The sequence below is a fragment of the Falco peregrinus genome, chromosome 3, assembly GCF_023634155.1.
Source record: "Falco peregrinus isolate bFalPer1 chromosome 3, bFalPer1.pri, whole genome shotgun sequence".
NCBI classification, from domain to species: Eukaryota; Metazoa; Chordata; class Aves; order Falconiformes; family Falconidae; genus Falco; species Falco peregrinus.
In genome coordinates this window covers 99,509,785-99,523,506 of record NC_073723.1, presented here as the reverse complement: position 1 = coordinate 99,523,506, position 13,722 = coordinate 99,509,785, and the positions used below count along the sequence as shown (strand labels likewise).

The 13,722-nt window shown below is 44.7% G+C and overlaps 1 protein-coding gene across 1 annotated transcript; it reads left to right on the top strand.

Moving 5' to 3' along the window:
* On the top strand, positions 1-3,064 carry NHLRC1 (NHL repeat containing E3 ubiquitin protein ligase 1; the record flags this gene model as incomplete). Its single annotated transcript, XM_027784243.2, has 1 exon — positions 1-3,064. A coding segment is annotated over one exon (1,440 nt), but the record flags the coding sequence as incomplete, so codon positions are not given.
* Between the last annotated feature and the right edge of the window lie 10,658 nt (positions 3,065-13,722).

Below are 13,722 nucleotides of genomic sequence, written 5' to 3'. Positions count from 1 at the left end.
TTAAAGCTTCCCAGGACAGCAAGAGGCATCTTGGGGAAGTGCGAGCGGCTCCGTACCGCGCTGCGGGCTGACATCGCCGTGGACCGGCGCGGCGGCGGCCGAGGCCTGGCGGGACCCGGGGCGGCCTCAGCGGGGCGGGCGGGGCGGCCTCCAGCTCCCGCAGCACCGCAGCACCGCAGCTCGCCCGCAGGGGGCGCCCGGCCGCCCCCGCCGCCGCCCGCCTTCCCTCGGCGGCCGCCGGCCTCCCGCAGCCCGGCCGCGGCGGGGATGGCGGCGGAGGACGAGGCGGAGCTGAGCCTGCTGGAGTGCCGGGTGTGCTTCGAGCGGTACGGCCCCGGCGGGCAGCGGCGGCCTCGGAACCTGCCCTGCGGGCACGTCCTCTGCCGGGGCTGCGTAGAGGCCCTGAGCGGCCCCGAGCGGCGGCGGCTGGAGTGCCCGTTCTGCCGGCGGGCCTGCGGCCCCGCCGAGACCAGCGACTGCCTGCCGCTGCTGCAGCTGCTGGAGCTGCTCGGCCCCGCCGCCCGCGGCCCCTCGGCCCTGGGCTGCGGCCCCTCGGCCCCGGGCGGCGGCGGCAGGGCCGGGCCGGCCCCCGCGGGGCTCGGGCTGCGGCTGGCGCTGGGGGGCTGGGGGTCACTGGTGAACCCCACCGGCGTGGCGGCCTGCCGGCGGTCGGGGCGCCTGGCAGTGGCACACGATGGCAAGAAGAGGATCCACGTCTTTGGGCCGAGCGGATCCTGCCTGCAGCGGTTCGGGGAGCGGGGGGACGCGGGCAACGATATCAAGTACCCACTTGATGTGACCATCACGTCGGATGGGCATGTGGTGGTCACCGATGGCGGGGACTGCTCTGTGAAGGCCTTTGATTTTGAGGGAAGGGGGGTCCTGGCTGTCCGGGAAGGTTTCTGTTTACCCTGGGGCTTGGATGCCACCCCTGAGAGTGATATAATCCTGACGGACTCGGAGGCAGGCGCGCTGTACCGCTTGACGGCCGACTTCAAGATGGGGAAATTAAAGAAGTGCCATATGATCCGGTCTCAGCTCATCAGCCCGAGAGGGGTCGCGGTCTCCCAGACCTCGGGTGCTATCGTGGTCATAGAGCATCTGAAAGCTCAAGGACCGAACAGCAGCAGCACCCGAGTGAAGATATTCAGTGCGGAGATGGATCTCATCAGTCAGATGGACAGCTTTGGTCTGAACCTCGTTTTCCCCTCCAAAATATATACTACAGCTGTGGCCTTTGATAAAGAGGGTCGAGTTATAGTAACCGATATCTGTAGCCAAGCGGTAATATGCTTAGGGAAACCTGAGGAGTTTCCCACCTTTAACCCTTTAATTAGCCATGGGCTTTCTTATCCTGTAGGACTGGCTTACATGGCAAACAATTCCCTCGTCGTTTTAGACAGCGGTGATCATTCAATAAAAATATATAGCTCCATCTGATTGGGCTTAGATGCTTACTGCTACAAGTTCAAGCTGCTTTTGGCCATAAAGGACGCAAAGTTCTGGTGTTAGTTGGCATGTAGGGAGGAGGCGTTGTCCGGGCTTTACTTTAGGTGGTACTGCCCTCTGACCAGCGCGCTGTGCTTCCTGCAAAGCTTGCATCGAATCTCTTGCCTGTCTGCAGGAGAAGACTTGGCCGTTGCAGGCTGTAGTCAGCAATGAATCAAACAAATAATTTGGCATTTTAAAACTTCCATACCTTGACAACTAAACATTTTTGGTACGTTTTGACAAAGACATCTGGAATGGAGTAATCAGAGACCGCCACCTGGGACAGGAAGGGTTGCATCGTTTTTTCACTTTCCCAGCACGTAGTTTTCATTATTCCTCGTTAAGCATAGATACAGTCATGAGGGTGACAGTTTCTGTTTCCACAATTTCTGCAAGAAAAAAGAGACTGGCTTAACGAAATGGTTGGAGAAATGGAAGCTTCAGTTCAAGGTTGCCTGCATCTGACTAAGATCATTGCAATGGAGGAGCTACCACTGCTGAGTGAGTTACGTGAACTGGTGCTCAAAGCCTATTTTTCCCGTACTGGGGAAATGTGCTTCTGGAAGCACTCTTCTCTGTACTAGTTTATTCCCACCTTTATTAGAGTTGTACTGGAGCACTTGGATCTTCCTGCATAATGCATGAGTCTGTGTCTACCTGGGGATAATTTGGTGTGTGGTTACCAGCATGGGCAGCTTTCCCTAAAAGCCCCTTCAAGTATTTGTGTTTATATCACAAGTACTTAACGCCAATATAAAATTGAGTTGGCTGTGCTGCTAACACAGCTATGCTTGGGAGGTTTCCAGTACTGCCTCTGTCTTGTCATTAATATGGTACTTTTGTGCCCCAAACTCCAAGATTCAACTGAAAATTGAAATGTTGGTGAGAAGTAATAGGGAAAGGGGGACGTAAGCCTCATTTTTTTTCCTATAGCTTCCAAATGAGTTTTTGTTGATTGTGAATACACAGCACATTTAGATCAGTTATATTTTTTGCAGACAGTTTCACTGTGGACATGACTTCTCTTGCCTTATTACACAATGGAAATTAAGGTATCTCTACCATGTGTGTGTGTGTGTGTGTGTGTGTGTATGAATTATTTTGAGAAGGATTTAACACCCCCACTAGAAGTCACTGCGGCACTTTTAGGCATTTACCTGCAGCTAAAACGATTGCTTAAGTGATTCAGCATTAAAAGGAATTTAGATGTAAATGCTGTCTGAGGTAGTGACAAGTAGATTAAAATGGCATAAAACCTTTGGGGTCATTTATTTTGTTTGGTCACTGAAATCATTACTACTAACTCACATAATTTGAAATTCACAGGTGATCTTTCTATCAGTAAACTTTCAATCTGGCTTTTGGTCTGACTTCAGGGCATTTAATAACTGCATGTATTGCTGCGCCGGTGATTTACCAAATGCTTACTTTAAACTGGCCCAGTTTAGCCCTCTAATTCAGAAAATCTGTCTTATGTTAACATGTATATAAACAAACAAATTATCAAATGTGGCTGTTTGTAAAGGTTAATTGAACAGTGACCTGCCAATAAAGTGTGATTTGCTTACTCCTATGTTGAATGATTTAGTGAACACTACTCATACCTTATTATCATGGGTTTCTCTGTTACAATCCGATTTCTCTGTTGCAGTTGCCCTGCAGGTGGTTTCTTTTTTTATTTGGAAATACCCCACTAAAGTTCTTGTAGGGTCATTTGTTGCTATTGAAAATAGACGGATCTGCACATTTGGTCTTTTTGAGCTTTCTCTACTGCCAAGCCACACAGTAAGTGCCTTTGGTCAGACCAGAATTACTCCTTGTGTTGTACACCGCTCCTTACAGTAGGAGGTGTACAGCCCTGAGCAGGAGCCCTCTTGAGCAGGCAGGAAGGAAATTTACTCAGAGAAGCAGCCCCCTGGATTATATATTCCTTTCTAGGTGCCAAGGAGATGTCTGTCTTTGAGGGATATAAAAACAGTTAGATAACACTTCCTTTGGGGACTGCTGTGTTTCAAAATGCATGCAATACCATCAATGCTATATTCATGCATAATTAATAGTATATCGCAATAGCACTTCCTCTGAACCATAGGCTGTGAGCTTTCATCCTCTCAAACCTTTATGTGCACTAGGATCTTGGTTTTGCTGCTGAGCTCATGGATGGGCAAATTTCCTAGCACCTGGGAACGTAGGCAACCTTCCAGCAGCTGAAACGCTGATTTTTAAATATTTCACTCATGCTGTTTTAAAATCTACAGAAACTCCCATTGTTCTCCATTCTGCCTCTGTCTCCTTTGGTATATGACTAGAAATCACTTGATGTTTGGGCATCTAAGCAAAATAAACTTTGTGCCTTTATTCCACCTAGTTTGCTGTATGCCATCCCCTGCCTGTAGTCTCTGCTTTACCTACCTACTGAAAGCAAATACAGACTTTTTCTGTGATTGATGCAGCTGGTTTACTATAAAGATTGATGCTTAGTGTTGTACAACACTGCATCAAAGAAACAATTACATTCTGTCTTAATTTTTTTGATGCAGGTGCCTAAATTGAGAAGCCATAAAGAACTGTATAAAACCATGTATTAAAAATTCTGAGTTCTTCAGTGTACAAGGGAAAATGCAGCAAACCTGAAATCTTTCATCACACAAGAGCATTTAAGAGGTAATGAGAGGCAGAGATCCACCGATATGACAGAGATCCACCAATATGCTGATAAGCTAAAAAGCCTTTAACATTTTTACTTATTCTTGGCTCTTCCTTTATGCATATGTGCACATTTCCTCTATAGCTGCTGTACATACCCATTGCCTTCAGGCTGATACCTTAATGCTGTCTGCTTTTCAAAGGCCAAGGGGATGTGTACTGCTCCTATCCATCTGCAAATCTGTTGGAATTTAGTCACAGATTTCCACAGAACAAAAACTTGTGTTCTGAGAGAGGGATGGCAAAGGATGTGGTGCCCATACTTGAACAGATGTCATTAGGTAGGTGATGCTTTCGGGGGTCTGGCTGGGTGTGTTCAAAACGGGAATAGCTAGATGTGTGCTTACTTTTTGGAAAAGAACTGTGGCCATTTCATCTAGAAAGTAATGTGGAACTGTGGCTAGTTTCTTCAGTGATACTGACTGTTGCGTTTATTTAAAAAAAACAATAAAAAAAAAGGAACCTAGCTAAACTTCTACACCTCATGCTTTAACAATCTGGATTAAACACAAAGAAATATAATGGACAGTATTCCCCTAATGCCACCTCTTCAGCCTCTGCTATAGATTGGTACGTCTGTTACACACACACTGCAATTCCTGTGTGGTGTATTTTTAAGCACTGATGTCAGGTTGCTATCGTTGCATATAAATATACCAGGGTATGTTGACAGAGTTTAGGAGTAAAGGAGGCAAGAGGAGTTTCAGAAATGTGTATTGAAATTGTGTTCTGTAACATACATATTTTTCTGTTTTGCTTGTGAAGAAAATAATTTTAGATTAAGACTATACTCAATTTTCAGATCGATGAATAAAAAGAAGAAAGAAATACAGGAAACAAAAAAAAGGTAAAATATACTTAATTTTGGCCGTTGTCTGTTTTGACCATCTGTCTGTTCCCTCCAGCCACTTTGCTGCGCTCATCAGTTGGATGTTTATATTTTCACAAAGCATGGAGTAACACCACTGTAGCATTTTTTGATTTCAGGTGTAAGGATATCTCCTGTAATGGCCAGCCCCCAAACCAGTAAGAGTTTAATAGAGCAGGGTCCATCAAAGTTACGGCCTCGGATACAGGAGATCTTTCCTTTCTGGAAGGGTTGACAGGGGTAAAGCAGCAGCTTTCTCCCCTGGGACCATGGGTTATAGTGCTGTTGCACCCTGCACTAGAGGAATTTGCCTTTCTTTCTTTCTCTTCAGTCTCCAGGGTGTTTTTCTGACTCTTCTCAGAGGCCCATCCTTACAGTTTGCAAGTCACCTGCGAGTCACAGGTTGCCTCCACAGGAGTATAATAAAACCAAAGCAAAAATGCACAGATTTTGCAAATGGGTTCTGAAACCTCACACTTCCTTCAGACATCTCAGGAGAAGTGACAGATCAGACAGCAGCAAGAGCCTAAGGCCTAGTCCCTGTGTAGACAGTTTAAATTTACCGATAATAGGATTTTCTCCCCTCGTTACCTTCAGTCCCCCTCTAAGTACACCAGAAGCCTCTGTCTAGAATCCACTGTCCTACTCTGTAAAAGTCTGGTGGGAAATGACTCGTAAGAGGTGGCTTTTTCTGACTTTCTTGTCAGGTCTATCATGCATTTCTTGATCAGCCCTGTCCAGCCCCAGCAATTGCTGTTTGAGTTGCCATCTCACCTGATGCAGCAGGCTCTCTTGGTTTGGCTAACTGTGTCCAAAAGTGCTTCCATCTGAACGGAGGATCTTCCAGGTGGAAAGTATAAGCCCCCAGCAACAGGGGGGCTTTCTCCCAACCTTGCCTACTTGTTTTAAGTTGATGTGAAAGCTGCAGAGCCAGCATGAAGGCACAAACTTGGCTCCAGAAACAGAGTAGAGGTTACCTTCTGAAATAGGTACGTACAGAGTTTGAAATTGCCGAAAGAATTCAAAATTTGTCATGTCATATATGCAGTCACTGACCGTAAAGAGGAACGGGCCAGGCAGACCTGAAATAAGGTATCGGTCTGTCTCGCCATGCAATACCCAGCCATCACCGGGCAGAAGGTTGGCTCAGCCCCACTGGAGAGGAGCTGAGAATGTATACTGTCTGCGTGATTCCTCTTCGGTAAACCCTTCATGCTACTGAATGCAATGGGGAATTATTACCTGCATATAAAAATTCCAAATGTACAAAACATGTAAACCTTTAAGTACATTAAACCAAAGACCTACTCAGCATTTTCCCCTTTGCCATGCACTGCAGTCTGGGGGGCAAGAATATTCACCAGTTCTGTGTTTCTCCATTGAAGCAGGCATTGACCATGCCTCCATTTCACATTACATTTTCAACGTCATTATGGCAACCAAATGTGTTAATAATAACATGTTTATATTTGATACTGTTACATAAACATATATGCTTTCTCTAGAGTGCTTCCTTTAGTATAACCTGTCTGATTCTCCTGGATGGTTTCAAAGCTATCTCATACTGGGGAGGTTTGCAGTGAGCAGATCATGTGTTGCACTTACGCCTCTTTCTCGCCACTGCTTTCCAAGAGATTTACAGATAATTTTGAATTGGTGCTCCAACCTCTCTTTGAGGCAAATGCATTATAAATGTCCTGGCCCTGCAGCTGCAGACAGGAGAGCTGAGAATCAAGGGGAGCCTTTGGCAGACTTAAGACTACAACTCAGACTTCCCATTACAAGTCTGGTGCCTTAATAAAGCAGGGAGAGTCTGTGTTTAATTATCCTCTTGTCTGGGAGTTGCCCTCCTGATTTTGGAAGAAGTTTTGACTTTTTACTGTTGATCTTCTTGTTACTAATTCTTTTGGTGTTTCCTACAAATCATGGGAATTAATAATTTTCTAGACCACAGTGTATTCCTAGGCAATTGCTCCAGTGTGCTCCATGAAGGTGTGTGGTTTCAGAGTTTTGAAACGCTCTGTAAGGAGGTGTACTACTGCTGCAAAGCCCCACGGCAGGGATCAAGGTACTCATTTCATGTTGAGGGTAGAAAGAAGGAGAAGAGATCACTCTGAAAAGGAGAAAAAAGTAATGAAAGGTGTCTGTGGCTTAAGCAGAGGGTGAACTTCACCAAATCAGAGCACAGAGCACACCCATCGTTCCAGTAAAGGGAATGCATTCTTAAGAGGTGAAGCATTTCAGCTTGGAAAATGAACAAGATGATAAGGGCTGCTGCCTTTTGATTAGTATTGACCTCTGGCAGGGGGATAACCTACATTTGAATAGATTTGCCAGCCACAGTTGGGGACTTTTCAGATGCTAATCCTTAGAAGAGCTATTTATTACTTTCAGCTCTGTATTTGCAGGAAAAATCTGTGGGAAATGAAGATCCGGAGCAAACTAAGCACTTCAAGGAAGTATGCTCCCTATACTTGAATGAATACATATATAGCATTTTTCTAAAGATCTCTTTTAATGTAGGCAAATTTTGCTCTTTTTTCACAGGTAAGCACTATATGAGCAGTGAGCTCAGGTGAGAACAAATCCTGCTTTCATGGACTATGTTGTTTTTTAAGCCAGGAAACTATTGCTAGTCAGAAGATTCTGTAAACCATTTTAAATACTCTAAATATGGTTATATACTTTGTAATTAATAAAGAGTAGGTAATTTTAAGCAGGATATAGGATTACAGAGATAAAATTATAGCTGGGAAAATGAAATAATTTATTTTGAGAAAACTGTGAAGATAAAAAGAAAAAAAAAAGATGTCCCTTATCAAAGCTTGGTTTTAGAACTTCTAATACAAAGAAGATGATCTTGAAAGAACTATCACATCTACATAATCACAGAAGGAGGTAACTCATTTACTGATTTTTATTCCAAATATGAAAGATAAAACCCATATGGAAGTATTAATGCTCATGCTTGCATGATTTCCTGAATAATATGGATTGTGGAATTCAACCAGTATTAACCAGTATGTCTTTTACTATCACAGACTAGGGAGCTAACATGAGAAGAAATATAGTGTCATTAAAGATATGCTTTATAAGAAACCTATCAAAAAAAGTCAGACAGATTAAGTATTAAAAATGTATAATCATCTTCATCTGAAAAGCATGTGCCTGGCTCCCTCATTTGTCATTGTCCTTAATTAGGTAGGAAATAGGGCTCTTCAGTGAGTTCTGCACCAACATCCACTCAACTTACAGCGTGATATTATGGAGCCAGAAGTATTTCAAATACATGTCTTAGTTCTTTTCTATCCTTATTATTCCTTGAAGTGACTTGTTTGAGTTGCGGCATGCTCTGTCATGAATAGTTTATCTGTGCAGTCATGAGTACTGTAGATGGAATTGGCCATATAAATAAACGCCACAGGACTGGGCTTGAAGTCAGGGAGATTCAGGCTAGTGCAGAGGTTTGCCCTGGAGAAGTCTTAGCGGCAGACTTTATGGTGACAATTTCTAGGAATGCTGCTTTCTTTCTTTTACATGCTGAAAGCCCTGTGCATGTTTGGAATATATTATAGCTAATTATGATTTGCAACATCAGAAATCTTTTGTGAAACAAATGTAATGTAATGGTTTAGCTTTTCTTATTTATTCTTTCATAACATACTGAACCTTTGCCTGGTTCCTAAAGGTCCATCAGACTCAGTGGAGCAGTACCACAATTCCCTTTTGGGATGTGCTGTTGCTCAGTAACCAGCAATCTGGGGCAAGACTCACTCTGGACTGGCATCACCAGTGGAGACCTTATACCCGACCTGCTCTTGCAGATCCTGAAGAGGAGGTCATGGGTTTTAGGCAACAAATTGTGAAAGTTACAGTGTCTTCACTGTGGTAGGGATGACAGTGTAGGCTTTAGGTCCCAAGAAGACTATGTGAAAGGATTTCTAAGGTTGCAGGGTAGGTAACCACTTTTTATTTCATTTCAGATGGAGGAATTCTGGACGACGTGAAGAGCACACTGGTTTTTCCCTAGTATGGCAAAGTGGAACTGAAGTTGCTCCAGGCGTAAGACTAGAGCTGCGGTCCTATTTATCATTTATTTTGTGACATTCATAAAGCTGCTCAGTATTTGGATGGTGTTATCATTAAATGCAGCTGATATTATTCTTCTTATACTTCCACTGTGTCAGTGTTACTGAGATAAAAACCCAAACCAGCCATTTAGAAAGAGTACCTTGGAGGTAGAAGGTCTTTCTTGTATCTCTTTCGCTGGAGAAATAAAAGCCATGCAACTGAATTATTTTCAGACATCTGTACTGAGTGATGGACTTTCACCCTTTTGCTTGTGTTGAACTTAAATCTCAAATCAGTTTTCTTGACAATAAGCCTAAATGCTTGATTTCTGGAATTCAACCACACTGTTCCTATTTGTCCCTTTTGCACAATCCTCATCCTTCCCAGTTGGTTGCTTAGTCCATTCCAGAACTGTATTTCTCATTAGCTGTTGTTCAGTCAAACCATGTGGTGTGTATGTGCATTCACACCACTCTTATTTCAGAAGAAAGATTAATTCCCCCAGAGGTTCTGTCTGGTTTTGTTTTGCTGTGTTGCTTTTCTAAAACAACGTTTCATCTTTACTGTCAGATTAAGGGGAGGAAACCTCAGATCACATTATGAATGGTGGGAAAGGACTTAAATCATTCAGGGGATGCGTTTGGGAGACAGGCATGTGAGCCTTATTACAGGAGAGAAAACGGTGAAAGACTGTACAATTTAAACTGTGTGTGGACTAACAGCTGCAGGAACCCTTCTCCCCAGCTCCCCCTGTGCAGCTCCATTTTTAATAGTGGCTGTGGGAGAAACAGGATCACAAGTCACTAACTCGCAAGTTGCTGGCTTTTTTTGTGGTTCTCTGCAATGACAGCAGGCTGGTCCCAGTGATCCAGAGGTCCTACTGTACTGGATTTTGTGGATGACTCCTGTAACTGTTCTGAGTTTCCCTGTCAAATGCTGGTGAAGACAAACTACAAGAAGCTTGGAAGCCTGTGTGGGCCATCAGTTCCTCTAATTTTTGCCATGAATCAGAGAAGTTGAAATTTGAAATGACATGACAACAAAGGGCACCCAGTGGTTGCACTGGTTGACAGTCTTAAATCTAAAAATGAGAGTATGACCTGTTGCTGATAATTGTTTTGTTGTTGATTATATTTGGTATGTTCTCTTCAGGCTGGGGAGAACTAGGAGAAGGAGGGGTTGGGTGTTTTGTTATCTAAATAAAAGATCCTGAGTCTTGTTAATGCACCTTAATTAGCACCTTCAGCACTTGTTTCCACCTTATACAGGAACTGATGAAACCTGTTGAACTGAATGCGAATCTTCCTGTAGACTTCAATAGGCAGCAGATGGACCCAAGATCTGTGCTGAGCTGACTTCCCCATGTCTTAACAAATGCAGTTCCACCTCCTCTTCCAAGGCTTTGCCTCACTCAGCTTCCTTACGCGCTGACCTCCCAGTGCGTACTGTTCTCCTTTCTAATCTATTTCAAGCAAGAGTTTATTTTCTTATCCACACATTAGAAAGATAACGCATGTTTGGCTAGAGCGCATATTTGCAGGCATCACTAAAAAGTAATTGCGCAAGGAGAAATTTTGGCTTGGCCAGCATGGTGACTAGCTCAGCTTACTTAGTAAGCAAGCTTGGTGGATGCACTCCTCCCTCCCCACCCTCCTCCTCCTCCCAGGGGCAGAGCTCAGGTTCCAAGTCTCACGCAGGGAAGCCAGCAAAGTTCAGCTGATCTCTGAAAGCAGAAAGTAAACCAACAAGGGGACTGTGAGTGCAGAAGGGTTAATAGGAATGCTGCACTTCTGCTCAGAGACGCTTCGGCCACTAATCAGGCTGTTTATATTTATAGCTTTCCCATTCATCCCTACAAAAAGCAGCCTCTGAAACCAGAGCCTGAGCATTGCTGTATGTTAGACAGACTGGGTGTAGTAGCTGATTGCTAACAGAAGAGACTCCAAGACTGCAGACTCACTTCTGCTACCTGTCCTAAGGCACATGCCTACACTTAGCAGATGCATAATAATTAGTGATGCTCTGGGCAGTGTTTGTGAGCCCTCTCCCTGCTCACAAGGGCCTTTAGTCTCGATTTGGGACTCATAGTCACAAGAGAACTGCAGGGTTGTGCTGGAGTGCCGCTTGCATACCAGACATTCCTTATCAGAAAAATGAAGAGGGGTGAGAGCTTTCTGGGTAGGGGGAAGAATGGGAGGGTTGTCATTTCCTTCAGTCCACTGGGGCCTGCCTACTGATTTAAATTGTAAATAATGTTACAAACCAGCTGTGGTGGTTGGTTCTTTCTTAGAAGAAGCATCTGATTTCTACTAATATATAGTAAAAAAAAAAAAAAAAAGAGGAAAAATTTACCAGTCTCTGCTAATTTAACATTAATCCCTTTTCATAACGTAATAGTTATATTAACTGCAGGTAGGTGATGTCAGTTCCCTTGGGACACTGTGATCTTACTTTTTTAAGGGCACAAAACTGTTTTCTTTCCCTTCCCTTTCCACTACCATAAAACTGTCTAGTAGCGTGTGTTTGGTAGGGTCAGAAGGACAGTTCCCTGCTATTGTGGCATCTAATACAATCAATTCGCTCTTAAAGTTAGCTAGGTTTAGTCCTCTGGTCTTCATTCTATTCATTCCTCTGGGGGTAGAAGTCAGCTCATTTCCAGCCTGAGTGTGTTTCAAGACAGAATCATGGAAGGTTTGAGGTTGGCAGGGACCTCTGGAGGTCATCTGGTCCACCCCCCTGACGTGGGCTCCACAGGACCATGCCCAGACAGCTTTTGAGGATCCCCAAGGATGGAGCCTCCACCACCTCTCTGGCAACCTGTGCCAGTGCTCAGTCACCCACAGTGAAAACGTGTTGCCTGATGTTCAGGGGGAATTTCAGCTTGTGCCCACTGCCTCTGGTCCTGTCACTGGGCACCACTGAAAAGAGCCTGGCTCTGCCCTCTTTGCCCCCTCCCTTCAGGTATTTATACACATTGATAAGATCTCCCCCCTTGAGCCTTCTCTTCTCCAGGTGGGACAGCCCCAGCTCTCTCAGTCTTTCCTCACAGGAGAGATGTGCCCATCCCTTAATCATCTTTGTGGCCCTTCACTGGTCTCACTCCAGTAAGCCCATGTCTTTCTTCTACTGGGGAGCCCAGAACGGGACCCAGCGCTCCAGATGGGGCTCACTGGTGCTTAGTAGGGGTGAAGGATCACCTCCTTTGACCTGCTGGCAGCTTTCTTTCTAAGGCAGCCCACAATAAAAGAGCTGCATGAAAAGACAGTTTACACCCATTTGTTCTTGTGCTAATGTTTTCCTTGAACTTGAGTAGCACCATGCTTTTAACTGGCCTGAAAGGAAGCATAAACAACCATATCCCCCCTCAGTCTTCATTTTGCTAGACTAAACAAACCGAACATCTCTAGTCTGCCGGTTTGATAATATTCACCACTCTCCAGTCCTCCCAGAAACAGTTTTCTGGGTCTGTTCCAGTTTGAACTCCTCTTCCCTAAATGCTGTACTGCGTTTTCCAGGTGAAGTCTCAGCAATGCTTTCTATGATGTGATCCATACCTCCTCACTGAAGTGACAACAGCCCCAACTACACCTGTTTTTGTTAGGGTATCACTTGGTTGTGAACCCAGGCTGAATACCCACAGCCCTGCTCTCCCCAGTATAAACACATTTAGGAAGGCACTTGAGTCGGGGGTGTGGTGTTTCCTGAGGTGAAAAAGGGATGACATACAGATAATTAACATCAATAGCAACAAAAATGTAAATAAACTTGCCAGTTTATAATTTCTTTCCCTGACAGCTAAGGAATGTGAGCTACATAACACACAACAAGCTGTTGGAGGAGGACAGAACTGTTGCCTGTATCTGAGGGTACAACTGCAGGGGTGTTACATTCCCTGCCATAAACCAAACCCCTCCTGAGATGACAAAAAGGTTCACTTTGGATTCAGTAAAACATTCAGTCAGACTTCCAGAGTATAGGGAAATGTATCTGAGCAATATAAAGGATTATTCTTGCTACTGTTTCCCCCCTTTTTTTTTGCTTCCCACCAGTTTCTTGGCTATAGCTGCATTAGTCTGCTTCTAAGCTGATTTATTTCTATTAATATGAGTTTTCATCTGTAGGTAGCAATGACCATTAAAGTTCCCACAGTAATTTGACACTTTCTTCCTGCTGAGTGACAGGAGATGGGGAACAGAGCTCCCTGCCTCGGGTTCTTCAGTGAGCGGAATGAAGGGATTATCCTCTGCAGAATGGTCATCGAGTTAAAAGTAGCTAAAATTGAGCAGCTCCTCTCACAGACTGGGTTAGTCTCAGCCACTGTGCTCAATATTGGGCTGCAGTTTCTAGAAGACAATTGCAATTTTGTATCAGAGGCAGGGAGAAAACGTGGGGTCTGATCAGTGAAATTGCATTTGGGTTCCCCCCCCCCGCCCCCTCCACCACAGCAAGGAACGTTTCAGCTTGATGGAGATGCCATCGTGTGGGGATGTTGGCAGTAATTGTTCACCTCTGAGCCCAGAGCAGATTTACTCTCAGGCACCCAGGGTGGATCCTAGCAGAGCTGAGGACCCCATCCAGGTAAAGCC